This window comes from Alternaria conjuncta (assembly GCF_024043145.1).
Source record: "Alternaria conjuncta strain BMP 0040 chromosome Unknown scaffold_1, whole genome shotgun sequence".
Taxonomy (NCBI): domain Eukaryota; kingdom Fungi; phylum Ascomycota; class Dothideomycetes; order Pleosporales; family Pleosporaceae; genus Alternaria; species Alternaria conjuncta.
This window is the reverse complement of record NW_026250090.1, coordinates 2,204,662-2,228,653: the sequence shown is the minus strand read 5'-3', so window position 1 is coordinate 2,228,653 and position 23,992 is coordinate 2,204,662. Positions and strand designations below refer to the sequence as shown.

At 52.7% G+C, this 23,992-nt stretch overlaps 6 protein-coding genes across 6 annotated transcripts; 1 reads left to right on the top strand and 5 right to left on the bottom strand.

Moving 5' to 3' along the window:
• Positions 1-859: 859 nt before the first annotated feature.
• Positions 860-2,482, bottom strand: J4E85_000787 (uncharacterized protein; the record flags this gene model as incomplete). The annotated part of the gene is made up of 1 exon (XM_051465076.1): positions 860-2,482. One exon carries the CDS (start codon positions 2,480-2,482, stop codon positions 860-862), a length of 1,623 nt encoding a protein of 540 aa, XP_051331597.1.
• A 4,204-nt stretch (positions 2,483-6,686) lies between these two features.
• On the bottom strand, positions 6,687-11,198 carry J4E85_000786 (uncharacterized protein; the record flags this gene model as incomplete). The annotated part of the gene is made up of 2 exons (XM_051465075.1): positions 6,687-6,936; positions 6,958-11,198. The coding sequence occupies 2 exons, from the start codon at positions 11,196-11,198 to the stop codon at positions 6,687-6,689; spliced, it is 4,491 nt and encodes a 1,496-aa protein (XP_051331596.1).
• A 368-nt stretch (positions 11,199-11,566) lies between these two features.
• J4E85_000785 (uncharacterized protein) lies at positions 11,567-13,890 on the bottom strand (the record flags this gene model as incomplete). Its single annotated transcript, XM_051465074.1, has 2 exons — positions 11,567-13,151; positions 13,259-13,890. The coding sequence occupies 2 exons, from the start codon at positions 13,888-13,890 to the stop codon at positions 11,567-11,569; spliced, it is 2,217 nt and encodes a 738-aa protein (XP_051331595.1).
• A 596-nt stretch (positions 13,891-14,486) lies between these two features.
• Positions 14,487-16,177, bottom strand: J4E85_000784 (uncharacterized protein; the record flags this gene model as incomplete). Its single annotated transcript, XM_051465073.1, has 3 exons — positions 14,487-14,827; positions 14,887-15,763; positions 15,812-16,177. The coding sequence occupies 3 exons, from the start codon at positions 16,175-16,177 to the stop codon at positions 14,487-14,489; spliced, it is 1,584 nt and encodes a 527-aa protein (XP_051331594.1).
• Positions 16,178-19,359: 3,182 nt separating this feature from the next.
• Positions 19,360-21,192, top strand: J4E85_000783 (uncharacterized protein; the record flags this gene model as incomplete). Its single annotated transcript, XM_051465072.1, has 1 exon — positions 19,360-21,192. One exon carries the CDS (start codon positions 19,360-19,362, stop codon positions 21,190-21,192), a length of 1,833 nt encoding a protein of 610 aa, XP_051331593.1.
• Positions 21,193-22,223: 1,031 nt separating this feature from the next.
• J4E85_000782 (uncharacterized protein) lies at positions 22,224-23,126 on the bottom strand (the record flags this gene model as incomplete). Its single annotated transcript, XM_051465071.1, has 1 exon — positions 22,224-23,126. One exon carries the CDS (start codon positions 23,124-23,126, stop codon positions 22,224-22,226), a length of 903 nt encoding a protein of 300 aa, XP_051331592.1.
• Positions 23,127-23,992: the final 866 nt, after the last annotated feature.

The following is a 23,992-nucleotide window of genomic DNA, read 5'->3' as shown; positions in this document are numbered from 1 at the left end:
TGTTCGACTCTGCATTGATACCCCGACCCGTCGACCTATTCTTCGTTACCAGCGATACTGCGCAAACCTTTATTCATGCATTTCCGCCATGCGCACAACATCTTTACGGCCTATATACAACCATGACGGCCGGTCAAGCATAGCGAGGAGTTTCCCCATTTTATGTCTTTCACATCACCATCAAGGTTTTCGACTTTAAGCAAGCATGATTCCCCCTGTCGCCTTGATCTTCTTCTATTCGCGTTCTAGTTTATGTCTTCTTCATCTTATAACTTTACTCTTTTTTTTTTCAAACCCGGCGCAAACATGAAGGCTTCGACGATATATGACGCTTGTAGATCCACAGGAAAGGGTACAACGGATGGGGATACCAAATATACCAGGGGCTCTTCTTCGGGAACATTATGGAGCTCGCGCATGGCCAGTGCTCCATTACTTGTCTCTTCCTCGGATTGTTTTCCACCGATGGCTTTTCTATATGCATGAGAATAGGCTTTCTTCAAGGATACGACAACGAATCTCCTTGGACATGAACAATATCCCTTTTTCTGGGCTGGTATCTGATGTTTACATACCATATAGCGTAGATTTCTCTAGCTCTGCTGGGTAGTAACGGCATTGGAATGGATAAATTGTGCAAAAGTACTGGATCGTGTGAGTTACTTGAAGTGATCATGATGGAGCAACAGTAATGGCATGTAAGATGGTAAGTCAGCCACTTTGCAAAGTGCATATGCGCAAAAGGATTGAATACATTGACTGTCCTACTCAACACAGCAAAGCCACCATCAACAACCCCAACTACACTACCAACATCTCAATCTCCTCAACACAGGTACCTCACACGAAACACCATTCCTTAAACATCCCTCCACGAGGCGGAAGCCGGACGAGGCGAATCCTCCGGGCTGTCCTCCGCATGCGCCTGATGCACACTCGTCCCACACATACGGTATGCCGGGTCGTCGACACTAGCACCGCGGCTTGGAGATATACCAGTCACCCTCGGGCGCATGGGCAGACGAGTAGGCTCTTGGAACGACACACTGCGGTGAGCACTTGGTCCGGCGCCGAAGATTTTACGACGGGCCTCTGCAGAGATGAAGAGGGCGGTCTTGGGAGCGGGTGTGGACTTGTCGGGGGTCTTCTTGGAAGGATCTACGTCGGAGAGCGGAAATAGAGGTCGAAATCCAGGTGAGTCTTGCCCGCGCAGATCAATCGTTACTACCTTGTTATAGGCCTTCCGTGGATCTTTAGCATGCCAAGTAGGGGGCGTGCTGGAAACTTGGTGGTAATGATTAGCTAGGTTTTCGGACTCATTCCATAGGTTTTGAAGCTCTTCGATCAGCCTCTGGTCGTTGGCAGCTTGGTGTCGTGCCTCGTGTGCAGGTTCCCGGCCGTAGAAGCGGAAGGGGTCGAGCTCGGCGGCTACGGTCTGCTTGGGTGGTGAGCCTACGCGCTTGAAGTTCAACTTCTGCTCTTGGACGGGCTTCTTTTCCTGTTTTGCAGGGTTCTTGTGCACGAAAACAATGGGTTGTGGTCCTTGGTCTTCTTCGCGAATTGTTATATTACGGCTTGGAGGATTAGCTTTGATAGTGTGGATTTGAGCAGGTTGAATATCTGCTTGTTGGACATGCACATGACGGATTTGATGATCAGCCGGAGACGCGTGAACTTGACCAGGTTCCTTCTTGGCCTGCGAAACTCGCTCAGGGAGGTACTTCGCATTCGGTCCAGGTACCATGCGCAACCCAGTGGAACTATCGCCTTCCAACTGTATGATATTCTTACTGAGCAATTTCGCTTCGATGTCGGTAAGGGTATCCAGGAAAGCTAGACAATCGTCCATGTTTGCAAAGTCAGCTCCACCTACGGAGACGGGTCCGTCGGACTGGGTTGCCACACGGAACCGGCCGAAGCGGTGATGCTGAGGTTGCTCGACTGGAGAGCTGGAAATAAGCGTGTCGGACGTGTGAGGAGCGTGGGATGACTGAAGGGAGTCATGGTGGTCTTCGGCATGAGCTTGTGCGTATAGCTCAGCAGAATCGTTGATATACTCGACATAACGGGAGACTAACTCCTCCCCTCCCTCAAAATCGATGACATCCCACAGCCACTCGAAATCGACCGGAAGGCCGAATTCATCATCGAATGTGGGATAGCCATGACCAGACTCCCACGCGTACATCTCCATGTCGTCGAGGTACTGGGAGCCTTGGAGCCAGTCGCTAATGAGACCTCGCACGGCGAGGCTATTCTGGTAGATGGGATCGTCGGGTCCTTCTGCAAGTTGTGGTTGAGTCCGTTCTAAGTATGCAGCAAGTGCTTCGAGATCTTGGGGCGGCATGGGTGGTTGGGTGTTCAAGTCGATTGGTAGGGTGAAGTAGAGCTCGGAACCGCTTGGAAGACGCACACAGTGCCCATTTGGATGCATGATGAACTCAGCGCAGCGCCTATCGCTAGCACGTAGGAAAGAAGGCATGTTTCGTGATGTTGGATGTGAGTTGTACTTGATAAAAAGTGCTCTTGTAAGTTGCTGATGTTTTGATGATGTGAGGGCTTAGTGGATATGGTAGATTAGTAGAGAAACAGAGGACTTATATACCTACTATATGTGACATTCAACTTTCGTGAAGTTTGCACTCTTGAAGCCCGGTAGCTCACACGTTTAACTATGGTGTTTGAATCCAGCGCACCAAACCGTCGAAGACGTACTGTAATCACTCGTGGGGCTCTGCGCTGACATGACAGATTCTACAGACATAGCTAGTGATCGAAGTATGGGTCCTGTCAGCCGTGTATTCAGGATGTTGACGAGTCTTTTCATTCAACGGAGTAACTTTACATGGGTAGGATATGAATTTCAGACGTTGTGAGTGGCTCATCAGCTCTACGTTCAGTATCTACCTGCGCAATTTCGCTTTCCTACTCTGCCACATGCGCTCTTCCCGCGTTGACGTTCTTTCGTGGAGCCTCGTTGACATCGCAAACGAGGTGTGTAGGCGCGACATACACATGTGAGATCACCTCTGACGCGTGTGCACCTGCAAGGCTTTGTGTAAAGACGGTCTCATTTACAATTATCTCCAGTTTGGTGGTTCTTGTGAGACTACTAATTCAACATTTCGAACATTTCCACCATCGTGCGAAAGCTCTGGATCCGATTTTGCGCGACGATACCCTCGTCGGTTTTGCAGCGGATTCGGCGGATTCGGCCAAGTTCGTGTACTGGTGCGCATGCGTCCTTGCTCAAAGAAAGGAGTCTCCTCGTTGCTATGCTCCTCGTTGCCATGCTCCTCGTTGCCCATTGGGTCCTCTACTTCATGTTGCTGATGCTCTTGCCATACTGTCCGCATAAGAGGTGTCGAAGAGTCATCACTTATGCGCGGAACACTGGGCACGCCGAGTGGTGCGACCGGGGCGTCGCTTTCGTTGTGTATTCCATGTGGTGTGATTGCTGGCGAGGATAAGGAGTGTGCTGTAGCCGGTGCAACGAGCACAGCATTATGCGTCCCAGTATCGTTGCGCGTCAGCTCGAATGAGAATTTGGGGTGCCTATGGCTATCGTTTCTTGCATATGCAGAGTCTGCGCGAAAGAGGACTGGTTTCTTTGTGACATCCCTGGTCCACATGAGCGTTTTCCGTGGCTTTTCATCTGGACCGATCATGTTGATCAATTTCCGATAGCAAAAGCGAATTTTCCTAGCCGAGTCAATGTACCACGGGATATGCGGCGAGCGTGCATTGTCCACAATCGATATTTGCGGGTCCATCGCAAACCTCTCATGGCGTCTTGGTAGTCTTCGGTTGAGAGATGAGACTGCTGACACCATTCTACCGTGATATAAAACATAGCCAGTCCCATGACGGATGCGGTTAATGCGGTACCCGATTTCCAGGTTATGGCAATCCCGTAGCCGTTCGACGTGAATTGTTGACTGAAATCAAGGTAGCCACCACCCCCGGCCCAGTTACTGGTTACGCAGTCACAGGTTCTGTACAGCCCGGTAACTTGTGCCATGACGATATACATCTGTGAGCAAGTAGTCAGTAAAGCAGTTCTTACTCAGAGAACACAGGGGTGACTCACTAGACATATGGTGTTGAGGCACTCCATGGGTCGGAAGAAGACGAGGTCCCACTTTGCCTGCGTCTCCTCTAGGGAATCTTCGACTCTCGCTCTCCTAGTTTCCCTGTCTCCCAATGGCCATAGGAGACAGATAGAGACTATGCAACGAACTAACAAGTCTCCCATAGCTTCACACATTCCGGAAAAGCTTTGTCCGAGTCCTTCCCTTATCGGCTGTGCGTACCCTGCCCACTGATTGAAAGTGCGATGGTTACGCAGGTAACGCTTAAGGAGGGCTAGCCAACGCGGAGTAATTTCATACGGCGAAAAGTACATCCAGACGGCCATTTCAACGATAAGCAGACCCGTTGCGACGGTGAAGAATATGGTGTACCCGCCGCTGCGACAACCGAGACCGATGGTGGGCGTGAAGTAGCTCAAGATAAATGCGCCTCCGCAACTTCCGCCGACGATGATGACAGCACTGATGATTTGCCAGAATTCTCGGAAATCGAACCAAACCAAGCCCTCGTCGTTGACGGTCCCCAATACCAGATGTGCTCGTGCTTCTTCTTCGTTTGCCAGCCAGTCACGGCCTTTCTCTTGGATATAACAACCCTCGATATCGCACAAAATGGCATGCGCGGCACCGTAATGCCACCTCACCCGCGCTTGACCTGCAAAACTTTCAAAAAAGCCGCCCATCTGCTGTGCTTTCTCTGCTACATCCCCGATCTTGACCTCCAAGTCATGGTATTCTGGCCGACCTTGGAAGAGTTTGAGGTACTCCCTACGATTTTCCCGGTCATGTAAAGAATCGCGAACGTGGTCGACTAAGGTGTTCAGTTTCTTGCGGATCGTTTCTGCTGCGATTGGGTTGCGGTCTACGATAGAGCCCAAAATGAGGACCGGAAACCAGGCCAGTAGACAGCCCAACGCCAGATCGTGAGCAGTGGTGTTGGCTCCTAGTTCGCTAAAAGCATCTTGTATGGAAAGTGCGAAAGCAAACAAGAACCACAAAATGGAAATAAAGACTATGACACTAGTAAGCGCGTGCGATTCTGTCGGATAAGAGCGATTACCTGGTACAGTGCCTCTTCGTCTCGTTTCACGCACCTCTTGCGCCAGTTCACGTCTCATTTGATGGAGCGTCTTGTTGGTATTTTTCAAAATCAAATCCTTGCTGAAGAGCGTGATGCGCAATAAGCACTCCGCCTCTTTATGGAGATCCTTCGACATGGCAGTTGACTTCTTCAGTGTGTACTGGTTCAGGACCAGCAAGAGGTACATCGAATCTCGCATGCTGGCAAAGTCGATCGCGCATTCGAGCGGTTCGTCATATTTAACAGCCATATCGACCATCAAGGCAGCTTTGGTGGAGACCTTGATGTTCCAAAGTACATAGGACAGCGATGCGATAGGCGAGCCCACCCATCGCGTGATGGCCAGCAATGTTTGTCGAAATTTGTTGCTCTCGAAGGGTGCTTGCAGAAGTATACCAATCGTTGGCAGTACCCAGGTGGTTATTACTCCTGAGATATCTCTCCATGCGTATATATCCGGTTCTGAGCCGCACACTTGTATACATCCTTCTCTGGATATCTGGGTCATGTTATTGTATACAATTCCAACGATGGTGCCGTTCCATCCCCATAAGCTGCGAAGTAACTTTCCGGCGTCGTTGTCGGCTGTGAAGCGCGCTTCACATTCCGTGAAGTTGGTCATATCGACTGGAAGGCTCGCAAGGCCGGAATCACTGTGGAGTTCACATGGCGGGTTCGCGTCGTCTTTATCGAAACAACACAGTGCAGTGCGCCTTTGACCCAGACTGCGGTTTGGTCCGGGTGGCAGAACTCACCGTAGACAACATGGCGGGCACGTATCGCTTTCATTACCCAGTGCGGTTGCTAGGCGGCAACGCCACCCTATAACTCTCCAAGTGATTGCCTCAATAACAAGATATCCAGTAGGAAGGTACGGATAACGAGCCTCATTGTGAACCGGTGAGCGTATGAGTAGAGAAGTCAGCTCTTGTACCACCTCACCTACCGTTCAAGTGGCTTGACTTCGGGCAACCCGTGTCAGCCACGCATGAAAGACGTGACGTGGTAGCTACTTCAGGCGAGTGGGCATACGTACTGGGGTTGGCGCAAAGAAGGCATACAGGCAGAAGAGATAAGGCTGAGACGGAGATAGGATGGGGTTATCGGGTGGTGGGGGGCGGTTTACCTTCGCAATAACGCGTTCGTGATTTCGCGGCGGCAACCGCGCCCGGCAGAGCGCGCTTGCCGATCACAGTACATCACGTGCCAGTTATGTGCCTCCCGAGGTCCTAAGATTGGCTTCAAATGATCCTCAATTCAAGACACATTCGCATTGCGCAGGTCTGGAAATGTATATCAAAGACGTAGATATTTGATAAGATAAGCTTCGTAAGCGTGGTGCTCATCATGCTCATAATACATAAATAGGGTATCGTTTCCCTTGGTACAGCAGGTATATACAACAAAGATTTTCCTCATGTCCAACAATGCCAAAAACACCATGCGATGCAAATATTCCATACAAAAAGACCCAACATGACTCCATCCACGGAGGCGAGATCGAAAAGATCAGTTCAGACGTGCGCCTTCTTCCTCCCTCTCTTCTCACCCTCCTTCCTCATGCGCCCCAACCTGGTCCCGCTACCAGGTGGTTGGCTCGCCCTCCACCACGTCAGGGGTTTAATCTTGACATGCCAACCGCATTCCTCCAACGATTCGATTCTCTGTTTCGAAACGATGTTGCGGATCTGTTCCGTGGCTACGAGGGGCATGTAATGGCCTGGTGCGAAGAAGTCGCGTTCGGCGTCGCCCCGAAGCGCTGGACTTAGTCATGAGAAGAAGTACTTCGATTCGCGGAGACGAGATACGTCCCAGCCGCCCTTTTGCGGAACGGGCGGGAAGCTGAGTGGGATCCAGACTTGAATCGTACCCTGGTCGTAAGCCACACGGGATGCGGATTTCTTCTTTGTCGCGTAGCGACCGCCTTGGGGGTCTTTTGCAAGATCTTCGGCGTCCTCTTCCACAATGTCCATTGTGGATTCAGTGGTAGTGACGGCGTCCTCTTCTTCGCCCAAGGCCTCGTCCTTCACCTGTGTTTCCCTGTCGGCTGACTTCTTATCTTTGGTCTCCCCAAGAAGACTGAGCCTGTACGAGTGGAGTGCCTTAGGATCCTGATTTTCAAGCCAGATGCTGGTGGGCGTGACCATCTCTTCACCTTGCTTCCTCTTCTCGGGATCTTGACTGTTTAGAAGCTCTTGCCGCTTAGCCTCGAGCGCAACTTCCTCGAATGAAGCATCTCCGTGCCGTGAGCCGTTAGCTTTCGAAAGAATGCCCTTGGCTTGACGGCGCTCATGTCTCCACAGGGTAATCTTCCGACTAACGTCCGCGCCGATATGAAGGGTGGCACGGTACATAGCACCTGCATAACGCGCAGTAAACTCTGCAGCGAGACGGTCGACGATGTCTTCAGTATGCATTCGTACAAAGGCATCGCGGAGGATGACATTGAGATTGGGGATGTCGGAAGCGTGTGTCCAAAAACTGTCGTGTACGGCGGCGAAGTCAAGACCCATCTCGCTAGCCTTCAATGCCGAGAGCAACATGTGGCTCGCATCGAGAGAGTGGATGAAGTTGGGCGGAAACGCTTGAAGTTGTTTGCGTTTGTCGACTTCATCCTGCTGAGACTTCTTGGCGACTGTAATGTCTTGGATCTTGGTCTTGATCTTTTGGAACCCATCTTTCCTGTAGGGCTGCACAATGGGCATCTTTAGGGGGGTGGTCCAGATGATGCTAGTCGTAAAACTCTCCATAGCCTTGTTGAGTTGCTTTAGTTGACCTGCAGAGACCTTTTGTGGCGCCTTAAATTTCGGATCATATAGTGCTCCAGAAGGGTCTGCGCCATCGAAGCGGTCTTTGATCCGTTTGATCTGCTCAGCAGTGATCGATGTCGTTATGCGCTCGCCACATTCGCCAAGCCAGTATTGGATTTCTTGAGCACCGTTGAAGATTTTGCCCAAGGCGTCAAAGATTTTGTAGGCAATGTACAACGCGAGGCTTCCGAGCGAAGAAACCTGCTTTGTGGGCTCGAAGTTAGGAAACAAGTTGCGTAGCTCGTCTTGCACCTGCTGCTTCGCTCCCATGAAGGTAACTCCATAAACATTGGTCATGACTGTTCGCTTCACGACTTTGCGTGTGATGTGACCGTTGATGAAGCAAGCTTGTGCTAGACCTTTCTCGGCGTCTTTTGCGACCATTTCTTTGACAAGTTCAGCAACACCAGTGTAAATATCCTGTGGTCTGTCGGAAGGCTCAAGATTGACCTGACGAGCACCGGCGTAGTCACCACCGAGCGCTGCGTAATGTTGAAGTCCGTTACATGTTCCATCCTGATGAACAGGTAATTGTGAAACAAAACGAGTCGGATCAGGCAGATCATGGGCGTTCTTCAGCTCCATGCAGCAAGACAAGCATTGCCATGGGTCTTCCGCCTGGGTCCACCACCGTCTGCCGCCCAGAGGATTTGTCGCAGAGTCGTAGATCTCTTCCAGATTATCCATGGTGAACTGTTCACGTTCTCGCAGACTAGCCTTGTCGTAGCCGTAAAGGTTGGCTAGATGGATCTTGAGCCACTGTAAGCCGACAGTACCGAGCTCTTTACCATTCGCAAACTTGAGGAGTCCTCTCGAGATGTCGGATCCGATGTGATTGAGGATAGGCGGGATTGGATAGGCACGACCTCGGAAGTCGACGCTGTGCGGGAAGAATATCTGCTTTTCGTTCACGTATGCTCGTGCCGTCTCTAGCTGGAAGTTTTGGAAACACCGCTGCGAATGCAGACCACCCACGCTGTTCTCATACTCCTTCAGAGCCCTGCCCCACTTCGCCCGTTCCTGTAATGTGGCATCTCCAGAAGGTTCTTTGGGACGTTTGAGGTTAGTAACAGAGTCTTCTCCTACGAGAGACCCGATACTCTCGCCGGAGTTCCACGCCTGAGCCATGACCTCGAAGACAGGAGTGTTGATCTGCCAAGGTACACGACCGAGCACGTCCAGACCAGCCATGACTTTGTTCATGTCACCGTTTTCGATGGCTGACTTGGCATAAGCACGCTGTGCGCTATCACCCGCCTTTTGGCGCACGACCTTCTGCGGGATGGTGTAGTACCCCCCATCTTCAAAACTGGACCATGGTTTGGGTTCTACTACCATTGGTAGCCTGACTGAATGGATGGCATGCACAGAATCGGTTCGTAACTTGGTAACGAGCTCATGGTGAGGCACGAGTAAGCCGAGCTTTTTGCCTTGATGATATCCGACTGCATGATGGAAGGCGGCCATATTACGGGACAGCGTCTTGCCAGTTCTGGGGTCGTTTGCGGTCACAGTGAGGGTTGCGCTTTGAAGCAAAAGCTCTAGACAGAGAGCCCCAATCCGGGTTCGTACGGATAGTGGTATGTCGGCCTTTTCGATTTGATAGCTCATTTTCGGAGGTGCTGGTGTAGAAGAAGCCCCTTCAGTATCTTTAGTCTCTTTGGAAAGTTTCTCAACCAAATTCATCCGGGTCTGCTTGCGCTGCTTACGGAGGAAAGCATCGCGTCTCGTCTGTGACTCGGCATTGAGGTAGTCTTGGACGTCGGTACCGATGGAGACAGACAGAGCGGCGACTTTGTAGGCGGAGTTGTCTTCGTCTTTGCCCTTTACTGCAGCCTGAGTAGCGCGAGCAACTGTGATTGCGGCCAACTTTTCAGGCCTGCATCTCTCCAGCCAAACACCGTAGGAAAGGGCTTCATCACGCGTCTTGACCTTTTCGGGATCGGACAAGGTGTCCTTGACGTTTGCAATGCGCTGCTTGAACAGCGGTACGAGGGCCAAGTACCAGCCGTACATGATGGCCTGTATGGGCTTGGAGTTCATAACGCCATATATGCCAATCTCTTGCATCTTCTCATCTTCTTGCTTCCATCTCTCAACAGCAGCTTCTACTCCATCTTGTTCTATCTTCAGTTGTCGTGCGTATGCGTAGGCCCTGTCCTTGTCTTCTTGGGTCCCAGGCATATCATGAGGGTAGGGCACGCTCGACCCGTCGTCGAACATGGTGAGGGCTTGCTTCAGCGAGTCGAGACCCATGCCCTTCTGCCTCACGGGCTTGATGGGCTGTGCTGGATTGGACACCAGGCCGTGGTCTATGAGGTTCTTGCGACCGGATGGCGTAGCGACGTGGAGATCCTGGACCTCCTCGACCGAGGGGGGTTCGTTGAAGGACTCCGGTTGCAGGCGGATCAATAAGTCCCACTCCTCGTCGGAGAATTCGGGAGAGGCGTTGATCTGGTCGAGAACATGGTCGCCGTGTCTGCGTGCGGTTGCAATGTATTCCCGTACTGCGTTTTCCTGCGCGCCCTCTTCTAGGAAGCTCATAGCCGCCCGGATTAGGGTAACAAAAGTCTGCGCATTGGGCTGGATGCCCTTTGCGACCATGTTGTTCTTGTACCAGTCTTGAACTTTCTGCATGCCCTCGGCACTTGGGTCCATCTGGTTGCTTTCGAGCAGCGTCTGCAGATAGACATTGTTGGCATCCAAGAGCTCTGCAGCTTCGGGATTGAAGACGGAGGCGAGACGGGCGATGATGCTGGCTGCTCGGTCCAAGCGGCCAACTCGCAGACAGGCGTAGAGATTCTGGTGTAGCTCGATCGGGTCGGCACCGAGGCCGTAGACAGAACGCATTGGTGGGGATGCCGCTAACGTGTCACGCACGACGAGAGGGTTTGTAGCGTCCCATGGCTGGAGCCGCGACAGCTCAGGCGATTGGAACTGGCGTCCCAGCGACAGCGCAAACGGGTCGAAGGGGAGGGCCGAGGGCGGTGGGGGTTGCATCTGCGCAGACGTGGCGAGGGAGCGTGTCTCGTGCCGTGACGACAGTGAGGTCGGCCGTTGCCGCTGCCGTTGCCGTTGGCTCGCATCATGTGGTGTGTGTGAAGTCTTGCGGGAGAGGGCTGGGCAGAGCCATGGCAGCGTCAATTGCTGCGACAGCGTCGAGGGCGTCGTGTAGGCATTTCTGCGGATGTTCCGCCCTAACGCTCGTGAGAGCATGTCGTGGGAAGGAGCGTGGCGCGTGCGAGTCTATGGGGTATTAAACAGATAAGAAAGAAAGAAAGACCAGACTGCTCAACGCCAGAAGACAAGTGGAAGGGGCGATGCAGTGAATCGGGGGTATCAACTGGACGTCGAGTTGCCTCGCAGTTGAAGTTTCTCTCTCATGGAAATTTTGGCCGACCATCAGATCCATGCCCGCGTCATCACCGAAACGGCATCGCCCCACCTTGGCACCTTTCTCGCCACCCGAGCCACTAGCAACGGCCCTGCGCCTCTAGCACAAGATGATTACATAACACATCGATCATTCAGATCAGTACCAGATGAAAGTGGTATTATACAGAACACATTTCGAGCTCGACCCATCATGGTTCTACACTTTTAGCTGTGGGTCTCGTGATCGTCCTCTCCCTCGTCGACGTCGCAATAGGTAGCGCATCCTCAATCAACTTCTCCAACTCATCATCGATAGGCGCATCAAACATCTCCACCTCTCTCGTCTCGTCATCCACCCAGTCACTACTATCCTCGTCTCCAAAGCAGAACAAATCGCTAGCTTCACCCGCAACAACCTTCTTATGCTTGCCTTTGGGTATCTTGCATCCTCCAACCTCTGTGCGGAACAAGTCAGCATATTCTTTCGCCACGGTAGATACATTTGCGGGAGCAATCAGTCTCCCGTCATAGAGAAGGTGGGGTAGGTGAGGTATCTCGGGGAGGTCGCCTTTGAAAGGCAGCGCTTGGTGGAGGGGCACTGAGCCTGGGATGACTGGCGGTTCGGGGTTTTGGGGTGGCTTGGGTGGTGTATCGGCGCGCAGGAACGGTGCATCCGTCTCCTTTGGTACGGCTGGACTTTCTTTCCCGTCCTCAGATGGCATCGCCGAGAATTCCTCGGGAATGTGGTACAGCTCGTTGTGGATGGTGACCAGTGCATTGTCCATCGCTGCGGGATACAGGAGCGAATAACCCCGCGCGCGCATGAACTCGAGCATGTACTCAGTCCATGCCGGAAGGGTCTCGGACACCAACTTTCCCCGAGATGTTGACTTGACCGACTGCTGGTGTTTCACAACACGGTTGCTGAGGAATGAATGCCACTCTGCCCATTTGTCCCCTAACAACAACGCCGCATGGCTATTCGGAGCCTGCCACATGTAAGGCACACTCTTAGCGTCGGGATACAATTTCTTGTACCGATCCGTGTGCATGTCGCTGGTCGAAGGAGCCTCTAGCTTTGTCTTGCCATCTAAGAGCATCGGTGGTAATTCCAGGCTCATGCCCATGAGCTTTTCGTTATCCTCTGCGCCGTAAGTAGAGTACTTATATTCCAACAATGCATACTTGACGAAGTGGAAGTACTGTGGCGATAGCTGAGCCTGCGATGAGAGCAGTAGCACGTGCGAATTGGCTGTGCTTGCAGGGTAGAACAATTCCAAGAAACGTATTGCCGATTCCTCCTGATCATGGCGGTGGGTTGAGATGCGGCGTCTGATGCTGAGACCGCTTCCTGTCGTTGGATTGTCACTCTTTGGGGGCCATTTGAACTTTTCAATGTGCTCTTTGACTGATACATCGAGCTCGGCTGGTAGCTCGATCGTGATGCGGGGCAGTGTCAGACCGCTGTAATCAGCATCTCTGATCGACTCCAGCAGTCGAAGGACACTGGATGAGCCTGAAGGGACTTGAATCAGAATGTCTACAGTGGGATCGTGCCAGTGTTTGAGCGAGCCGGCGTCAAGTCGCGAGACCCAGGCGAAGTCCTCTAATCTGTCCTTTGGTACTTCGACAAGAGGCATCTTTAATGCACCGATTTTACTTCGCATGCCGCGCACGAAGAATGCGTCTTCAGACATTGAGTCGTCGATAACGACTGCTTGTGGATGCAGGAAACTGTTGATGTGTGACATGGCTCCTGTCACCGCTGTCTCAGCGCGTACATCGGTACTGTACCTACACGCAGATTTTGATTAGCCCTGGCTATTTTGAAATCATATACGTGGTCTAGACATGTGCTTGCCACTACGACATTTCTTTGGTGCTTGGGCGAGTGTACATACTCTGTATAATCCGGTCGCGCATCATGCCACACCGCAGGACACTTGACCTTGTCTATCCCATTTATCTCTAGCAAATCTTCTATTGGTATGTCCTCCCTCCCCATGAAAGTCGCGTGTACGTGGTTCCTGTTCCATTGCGACATGTCGCACACCATCGGCAAAAGCGTCGAGACGCTCTTCAGATTCGACATGGCAAACAGTATATTCCTATTCTTCTTTTCGTACCCACCCGTTGCCGAAGCAGACGAGCGCAGCGAGCTAGCGAGACGGAAGAAGCGTATCTGCCCATCGTATGTATGCGGGATTGGATCTCCGCGTCGAGGTTTTTGTATGCCCGGGGGCGGTCCCGTAGGTTCGTCGTCGTTGCCAGTCGCGCCCGGCTTCTGATATGTCGACGAGATGGGTCGTCCGCGATATCGCTGTTCGACCGGGGCTTCGAGGTCGTCCGAGCTGCCGTGGAAGGTGTAGTACAAGACGCACAAGGCTACTATCGCGAGTAGTATTCTTCTCCGTCGCCAGCGGAATGTATGATTCCACATCGACCAGCTGGACTGGCGCGCGGGCTTGTATCGGTGGTCATCGTCTTTCTTGCCCAGCTCTTCATCGCCTGGGAGCGTCGTCTTTCGATACATGGCGCCGCCAATGGAGTTCCGCTGTAATCACGCGTTGTACAAGCCCTATCTCTCCGCTAGCATTCATCCATGGCGATATCGGAGTAAATGTCGCGTGCGATTCTACGTGCGGGCGGCGGAAGCTGTGTGAGCATGCGACGGATTGCTGACCTCAGCTATGGGGGTGATACGGAGGGTCCCAAATGGAGAGAAACGGATGCGCGTATCCTGAGATCATGAAAACAACATAATGGGTGGTGTAAGGTCCCTTCAAAGGCGTGTCGGAGGCAATGGAAGAGGACATCTGGAGTTGCGATAACCTCGATTCATTGTCCTCTCGGAAAGCACATCCCTGCAACGCATCATCCCGCTCGCTTGCAGCTGCCGCCACGTGCCGTCTACGCTACTGCGAACCCTCTCCTGCTTCCCTCACGACTGCCATCTCGTCCCAAACTCATGCGTGAGCTGCCACATCATCGCTTCTTCGACTATTCATATGAACGTGCTGCATACGATCGTCACGCCGATTTGCAACACAGCCATGGAGCTTTACGGACGTCAAAAGCCATTTAGATTAATCAATACGCCCAAGCCAGACTAATCTACCCATCAACTACTCACACCTTCTCATGCTCAGCCAATCGCTCATCTGCCGCCTTCAGAGCCTCACGCAGCACCTTCTCGTTCCGCGGCTTGAAGAGAATCTGGTAAGGCCGGCACATGGTCACCAGACTGGTAGGGTCTGAGCTGCCCCGGACAGGGTGCACGTCCACCTCCGACTCCGATACAAGCTCAAAGCTGTTCAGCATGCGCAGGAAAACGAGATACAGCTCGCGATTGGCCAACAATGAGCCTGCGCACATCCTGTAACCCAGCCCGTATGTGTGCAAAGGTGCATCCGGCTGCTCGAGCCAGCGCTCTGGGCGGAACTCGTCTGGGTCGCTCCAGACTTCGGGATCTGTGTTGTAGTCAGTATCGCTGTTCTCGGTGTGGATGGTAAGACTGAGGATGGCTTACCCATGTTGCACGCCCATGCGTTCAGATATATCGTACTACCAGCTGGGATAAGCTTGCCCTCATACATGACATCCTTGATGGTCGCACGAGGCAGCGCCAGACGTAGTACAGTATAGTAGCGCAGACACTCTCTGACCAGTGCGACGATATATCCGCACTTCTGGTCGTCATACGCGTCCGCCAGCGGCTCGTCCTCCAAGTAGAACTTCCGGATCTCCCTGATGGCCTTTTCTTGGATGTCAGGTCTCTGAGCCAACAACGCGACACTCCACTGCACAAGGGTCGTAATCGTGTCTAGACCGCCAGACAACATTGTCAGACTGATGGAAGTCAACTCCTCCTTGTTCAGCGCGGCTTCTTTGTCCTGGATGATGTTCGCCTGGATGCATGTCTTGTGGGTGCCCTTCTCCATCCGTTCGTCCAACTCGCGGTTCAACTTGGTCAGATACACATCCCTCCGGCGTCGATGCTCTTTCGCAGACTTTGTGCCTGAGCTGAACGGGTTCAGTCTCAGCAGCGGAATGTAGTCTTGCAAGTTTCCGGTCGTACTACGGAACTTCGAGATGGCAGCTTCAACCTCGCATATCTCGTGGAACATGGGGTCGTGACGACTGCTCATGCGCGTTCCCCAGTTGAGAGTCAGCGCAAGAGAAAGAGAGAGGCGCTCGATCATGGGCATTGGGTTTACTCCAACGGTACCGGCCTGTCCTGACTCGAATCCATCTTTCACAAACTCTTTCGTTTCGAGATCAAGGTGGTCGATGTATGTCGCAATCGAAGGCTTGTTCAGTGCGGCAGCAGCGCCCTTTCTTCTCCGCTTGAGCGAATCGTTGAAGGGCGAAGTTCCAATAGTCGTACCAGCAGTGTTTGAAAGCACCTAACTTCAGTCAGACACATGTCAACATCCCCATTCCTCTACACCCACCTTATGGAACGTCCAGAAAACAGGTCTCGAACTGAGTGCCTGGCTATTCCCACCAAAGATCTTCCTTGCAGCCTCAGCACTGTTCACCACGATCACCGGCTCATTCCCAAGCTGTATCTGATACACAGCGCCAAACGTCTTGCTCCATTCCCGGTACTTCTCCGCCGCGTTGTACTTGATATCCGGGATATTCCCAACCAAAGGCCAGTTCGTCGGCCCAGTAAAACCCTTGATCCGCCGCGAGTATCGCACATATTCGTTTCCAACAAGGTAAGATATAGGAATAAGTATCAACAAAACGAACAGAGTGCGAACTGGATGATCTGCAAACTGCGACGATAGCAGCGGGAGGATAGTGGAGATCATGGTGTTCGCTAGTGGCTCCTTGTAGCGCTTGCCGAAAACATCAAGGTGAACAAAGGTTGGTGATGGGCCACGACGCGATAGTGGCCTTTTACTAGCAAGAGCCGGATATTCTATATATCTACCGTCCTTGCTCCATGGCGGCTTCCCCGGGCTTGATGTGGGTGAGGCCGGCTAATGCGGGGAAGATGGTCCGCTGTTGGGGCCGCGGAATTAGGCGATGGGGAGTGCGGAACTAGTGCGCGAAGGCACTACCACGCCATTGTGGGTTGCTCTCAACATTATCGAGGACAGGTTGAAGTTGTCGCTTTCGCAATCCAGAACGGAGGTTATGTTTTCGACCGTCCTACACGCTCGTGTTGGTTTACGTCACCGCTGTCTGCACTCAAGCTTCGCCCAAGGACCACGTCCCACATCTCCGCCTCCGTGTCCGCAACACACCCATGACAGTTTCATAATCATCTCCGAGCAACTGCTTCTGAAGAAGAAGCTGTCATGCATCACTCGACTCACACATTGACGTAGTTGAGCCATCTTAACGGCACACACGGCTCAACGTCAGTGCGCCACGATGCCCTGGCCGTCTATTACTCGATATGGCCACTGCTCGGTCATCACGGACTCACCAACATGGCGATCCAACAACTTTGACCAACATGATGATCCATCATCCTTTCAGCTTCTGACTCTAAGATACATTCTGTGGATACCTGGGTAGACTCATTGCGAGAGCCTCAGCTCTGATAAACGATGCGACTCACGAACGGGTGAGACCATAGGACATGTAGACATTGCGATGAGTCCTCTCAGAGTGTTGATTCATCGGCTACCTACTTGTTGCTCAATCTTTGGAGTCATGGACTGGTATAAATTGCTGCGGGTCTCCGTAATGTTCTTTACACTCACAGTTTACTGAAATCTTGTCGAATACTTTCACAAATACACACAACACTACAGCCTTTATACACCCACCAACATGGACCAGACGTTACCTCCGAAAATGGGCATACGGGGACCAGTTCCATTTGATGATCCAACCTTTGAGAGAGTCGCAATCAGCCTCGGCATCGCAAACAATTCTGCTTCTCGAATTCACAATCTTGCTCCCTGGAAGGATCAAGATCCACTGCCGGCGCCAAACTTTTGGTTGGTGAAATTTGAAGAAGATACACCCGAGTACAAGAGCATTGGCTACACAATCGACAAAACCAAAGTACTCACCTGTGAAACAATTTGGTTCAAAGCTGCCTCGGGTGTCTGTTATCATTGGGCAATTGAGGGTTACGTTATCAGAGATGACGACTTGAAGGAACTAACCCAACGCTGTGCAGCGCGCCTACATTATATCGCTGGGGGCTACGATGAGCTTGTGGAATACCCGGCCGGACAGGATCCGGAAGAGCCTCGCCTTGATAACGAAACGGGGATGGGAATGAATGTGAAATGTAGGTTGTTTCCGCTGGGAACAATCCATTTGCCTGCAAAGCTAATCATTTGTCTTCGAAACTCCAGTTAAGGAAGTCTTCCTTGGACCACCAGATCGATACAATCCTCGGACTTCCGGTGGGCGCTACTTGGGGTGGAAAAGGACAGGCGAACTAAATGGCCAGGCCAACTTTTGGGCGATCAAGGTGGCTTCATGGCCCATTTGGGACCATGACAGGAGGAATCTACCTATAGAAAACGTCTATTTCGAAAACAATTGGATCTTCACGAATGTCAGAGAAGAAGCCCAAAGGTGGTCCCCTAGACACGACGATTCCCGTATGAGGGGAGTGGCTGAACTTCAATTCGAGACGCGAGGGAACCTTATTGAATTCTTGAAAAAATGCGAACGGAAGAAACATTGGTTCGGAGACGTTAAGGTTGTGAGAAATACCGACGAACATGAACGCGGAGGGCCCATCGAACTTGTTGCGATTTACAGTGAGGAGTGTAAGTCATGTGGTAAAGCGTTCTTGCATCTACTGACCAATGCGTAGTTCAGAAACACCATAATCGCACTCCAGTTCCACTTGAAGAAGGAGACTGGAAGCCACAAGGCACGAAAATCTCATTGGACGATCTAGAGGCAGACTTCAATGAGCGAGTTGAGAGATTCAGGGGAGGACAAGCCGCTAGGACTTAGTCTTGGCGTTACCTAGGGTTCACTTAATCTGGTGTTTCCTCAGTTAAATACACACTCATTATTGCGACAATGTGTTATGAGGCTGTTTTGGAGTATCTTTTGGAGTATATGTAATGTGGCAGACAATGAGAACACAACCACACAGTTGGAATAAGTCTCTTCGTACCATGATGAGTCACGAACCGAGTAGGAAATGACAAAGCTGCTTCGTTCGGCTCTGTAATTAGATGAACTACAGTGATGATGCATAGCTAGGTACTCAGGTAGCCTCGAAGCGGGCGCCTGAATAGATATCACGTCTCTGGATGATCAGCTATCTTCCGCGACATCCACCCCACGTGATGATGCGCGTAGGTCGTGCGGAGTTGTCACAGCAGTGGCAATGGCGACATATGGCTTACGAATGAACTGTCACACTCAATCGGTTCCAGACTTCCACAGCCTCGTAGAGAGTTCCATGTCACATCAAGGCTATGCAGAGGTGAATGCCATAGCTGAATAGTCCCACGCAACTGACGAAGAATCAAAGAGACGGAGAAGACGACCGGAGACGATCGCAGCGAATCACAAGAACCTCGTTGCTAAGTCTGGACAATGGCATCGCCGCTCCGATGCGCGGCCCGCGACACGTGAGCAGCGCGGCACCGGAACGAGCTGATGTTCAAACACGTACCTGAGCTGCACATGGCACATGCAACAAACGTGTGGGGGTTTGAAGCCCCCGTCACGAACGCATTCCACAGCCTCAGCAACCCCACGAGCTTCCAACGCACTGCCTGATCACAAGGCATCGCGAAAGGCCATGAGAATCAACGGGTATTTTGAGCGACGGACCGACACAGCGGTTGCGGTGAGCGTTCGTTCAATGTATAAAGCCCGGCTCTTCACGATATATGAAGGTACATTGATACTGGAGCTTTACATTCCCAGTCCTTCTTCACATTATTCCAGATCACATATTCTTGCATATCAGCACCAATACCCCCTCTGACTTTCCTCTCTTCAAACCCTACATCACACTTACCACGCCGTACCTGCGAGAAGCATCAGCATCTACATGAAGGAATCTCCGCGCCAGGCGGAGAAGTCACTCCGCCAAAGCGAACACGAACCTGGCGATACCCTTGCCGAACGGCATGTCTATACCCCGCTTGACGTCGAAGGCAATCGCAGCTACTCGAGAGAGGCCACACACAGTCCCCAGAACGCGGGGACCTTCCATGGTTTCCGCGGGCCTTCCAGCCAACGCTACGGGAATGCAAACGACTTCAGCCAATCTTACATGTCGGATACCGGATTCGAAGCGGCCGCTACCGTATCGCACGATCCACGTATTGCCATGCAGACATCGCGATTCGTTCCCCACAGCGACAACAACCATCTGCGTGGCGTCAACAGCTACGTTGATCTGACCAGCCCGAGCTGTCGGAACAGCGAACTCATGATCAAAGGTCCCGCGCATGCATACTCGATACATCAGCGGTCTATCTCCAGGGAAGGCCCTTCGCTCGCGCCTATGCCGTCGACAGAACGTTCTAGCATGGGACCGCAGGCGGGACATCAGCTTTACGAACCGTTCCGAGGTCTTTTCAATGACTCCGGGCACGCGAAGGAATACCGACAGAACAAGATGCGATTCAACCGTGAGCCATGGAGGGATCCTGCCACTGACCCGACTATCGAGATGGTTGAACGTGATCGCGACCGCAACGTCGAACGCATCTACAATGCGATGGTCAGCGGCGATCATGCTAGAGACAACCCGAAATCAACCGCGCGGAAGAGATGGATCGAAGAGCCACATTACCAGTCCGACTTGGTGGAAGCATACGCGCACAAGGTGTTTGACTGCCTGCTCGAGCAGGTTAGGAAAGGATTCCGCGGTTGGCAGCAGAACGACTATGTCAACGACGAGCGCAAGGGCGAGGACGAGGACAAAGACACCGACTGTGCCGGCCGGCTAGATAACATCGTCACCGCCCTCGCACAAGAGAAGTGCATTTGCGAGAACGTCATGTGCTCGGCATGGCAGATCCGAATGTTCGTCAACGCACCTAAGGCGTACTCCAAGCGTAAGGATCAGAACCGGGTGGGGAATAGCAAGAGGCCGAACGCGAAAGGTCACAGTGTACCTGATGACAATCCGCGCCCATCGAAGAGATCTCGTACCAGCGCTGCTCCACGGTCCGGACACGCGCGTGGTCACTCTTCACCAGCTTCCGAGCTGCCATTGTCGCGTGGGAACACACCGCAAGAGTCTTCGGGACCGACAGGCTCACCGTACTTCACTACGCCAGTGGCCCAGCGAATGACGGCCTTCAGTCCTCCGTCTAGATTTCTCGCACCTCAGGCCCCGGCCATGCGTCCTCCTCCTCGATCGTACCATACCTCCTTCGACCAACGCCACACATCCGCATCGTCGCCTCCTATGCATTCATCGTTCACACAAGCGCAGACTCCACAGGATCAACCTCTCTCACCGATCACCTCGATATCTCCTACTCAGCATTCGCCATTCCCACCTCCGCCGATGCCACGGAGCAGATTCTCAGCATCTGCTAGCCCCGACGACGTTAAACCACCGAACAGGAACACAGACCCGTTCTTGAGTCCTTGGGGACATGCAATTCGCTCAGATGCAGCCTCTCCTGACGTGTTCGCACACTTAGATCCAGTCGGCAGCTCGGATTTCCCAGGAGTTGAGGACTGGCAGCATGGTGTGGAACCGTTCCCGCCCAACGACGCGTCGAGCAGTGCCAACCTCTTCGCGCAACATCCCGAGATGGGTGTCTGCCTTGCCGATATGGAGCTTTTGCCGTCGTTCACCGTGAATGATGTTGTAGGTGGGAACGTCTTCGACCCCTGGCAGCATCAGGACAGCGGGCACTGAATGTCAGGTACCCCTAGCAGCCGTCAGAACTAGCCCTGATACCACGGGTGCACGTCAATCTAGGAGGAGACTAAACAGGCCTAGAGCCTACATCGACGTTCGGTTACCTACTTTCCATGTTTCCATGTTAATGTAGGCTGCGGACCTGTTCAATCTTCTTCTTGTGCAAGGTGGGTACGTCCTATCTCGGATGGCGGGGCGAAGTATATTTGCATTCGCAAACGCTAGGAGACGTACTTTGAACTTGCAGTGGTTCTTTCCGACCTTCCTTTCTCTACTTGTTGACCACCTGGGTAGTGTGGCAGCTCGTCCGGATCGATTCTTTCCCAGTATACGTTGGCGCTGTTCGAATGTGTGGTACTGTTTATAACTGTTGTGTTGTACATTGTCTCTCGTAGTCGAGAGTCGTTCGGTAATGCAGATGGGAAGCTTTGGTGGCGTTGTGATTAGAGTGTGGACTTCGGTCTTGGAGACGTCATTCGCGGAGCTGTGGAAGCTCTATTCTTATGTTGTAATCTATTATTAGCTCGTAGTTTAATCAACCGTAAATACTATATCATTCATTCCGCAGCCATACAATGATATATTCGGATAGCGGATGCGCATGCGAGAAGGGTGATGGATTTGACAAGTACCTAGGTGGCCGACACGCCGGAGACGCGTCGCGTGGGTTTCGCGATGGTGACGTCATCAACGGAACCGCGAAGCCGATAGCTCTCTTGCCTTGCCTCCCCATCCTACCCAAGGACAAAGCAGCCAGGTCTGATCACCATTCGCGAAGCTGCAAAGCTCCAACTCGTCACCGATACTAACAAATCTTAAAAGTTGAACAAGAGATGAAGTAGAGACCACAAACATCACAAGGAACACGTTTCGACAAGGTTTATAGCGCCGCGCAAGGCGAGCAAATATGTGCATCATTGAATTGTATATTTACAACAGAATCGAACAGTAACTCTAGCCATCTTCTCCTCCCTACACAATAAGTTTTGTATGCCGTACCAATCGTACAAAGCGTTCGTCTAGACGATTTAGACGCGGAAAGCACGGGGGTGAGCGCGCTGGGCAGCTACCATGCGGCGGACCTTGTCAGCGACACCGGTGCCAGCGTTGGCGCGGAGCCAGGTGATGAAGGTGTCCATGGTGAAGGACTCGGGGAGGCTGGAGTCGGAGCCAGAGTCGGAACCACCGGTGGCGACAGGGGTAGCGGCCTCCTCAGCGGCGGTAGGGGTGGGGGTGGCAGTGGCCTCAGGGACGGTGCTGGAGGGAGCAGCAGAGCTGGCAGCCGGGGCGGAAGCGGCAGGAGCGCTGGGCTTGGGAGAAGCTGAAGGCGCGGGGGCAGAGCCGTTGCCGGAGCCGGAGCCACCACCCATGGTGAAGTCAATGCAGGACTCGTAGGTCTGGTCGATCTTGGGGGCGTCCCAGAACCACTGGATGACACAGTCACCCTTGTTGGCGCACTCCTTGCTGACATCGGGCATAGTGATGTCGAACGAGGTCCAGTCAGGGTGAGCAGACATGGGAGAGGAGGTGAGGGCGTATTCGTCCCAGCTGATGAGAGGCTCGCCAATGACCTTGTCGGTAGCGATGTTGACGATGGAAACGTTGGCGACACCGTCGTGAGGAGCACGGATCTCAACCTTCATGGGGATGACCTGTCCGGCGGTGTACTCGAAGATCTCGCCAGCATCGGTGAATGGCACACCCTTGCACTGCCACGGGCGGCAGTCGGGGTGGTCACCCTGTCCGAGGTTCTGGAGAGCACCCTGGACGTTTCCGTAGTGGTCGGAAGACTGGGTGTTGTAGAACTGGTCACCACAGGCAGCCTTGAGGCCATCACCGGGCATACGAGGAGCAGGCTCGCTGATGAAGCCGTGGGCGGCGACGGAAGAGGCAAAGCCGGCAACGGCGGCGGCGACAGTGTAGGACTTCATTGTGATTGTTGTTGGGTTGTTTGAGAAGAGCGAGAGTTGCTGTATAGATCGACGGAAGACTAGCTTCGTGAACGAGTGTGATGAATGAATGTGGTGTTGAAAAGAACGTGAGGTCTCGGACCTAAGATGCACAAGGAAGCTGTGGTTGGAAGTGAAGAAACTGTTGTTTGATGGAGGAAACCCAAGACTACCAAGATACCTATATACGATACGGCGGCATGGCACTATTCCTGTTCACCACTCAATCTGTGGGCCGTGTCATTAAACATGCGAAACAAGTGACCGATGGATTGCAGCCTCGAACAGCGCTTACTGTGCCCCCGATTCAAACGACTCCCACGCCCTGCCTGTTCCTGAGATGTCAGACGTGGCGTGGGTCCTCTTGTCATGCTTGAACCGGTTCATCCACCAGTCACAGGAAGCCATGTCGTGACTAAGATCGCAGGGTGCCGTTCGATACTGCAGGCCAAGCAAACAAGTTCCCGCGACAGCGGCCACCATGCCTGTTGACAGGAAACCAACCGGTTCTCGTAAGTGGCTAACCCTAGACGGCAGTATAGACGAACCGTCCTACCTGGTAGAAGCGCCCATGATCCTGGGTTGAAACGGTCGCGAGCGTACGGTGGGTTTCAGGTGCTCCGAGGCTTAATGCATGCGATTGTGGCGCTCCCCACCGACCTGGTTGGCCATATTGCAGGATCTTCAACTGCGTCATGTGTATCGATACCGCGCGCTACCTTTTCTGCGATGCATTGAACGCCATATGAAGAGTTCGAAGAGTTTTTGTCCTGCGTTGGATGAAATCAGACTGAACCGGTGGCAGTGGCTTGATCGGAAGGCGGCTTCGGTGTGCGCTAGCCCTCGGA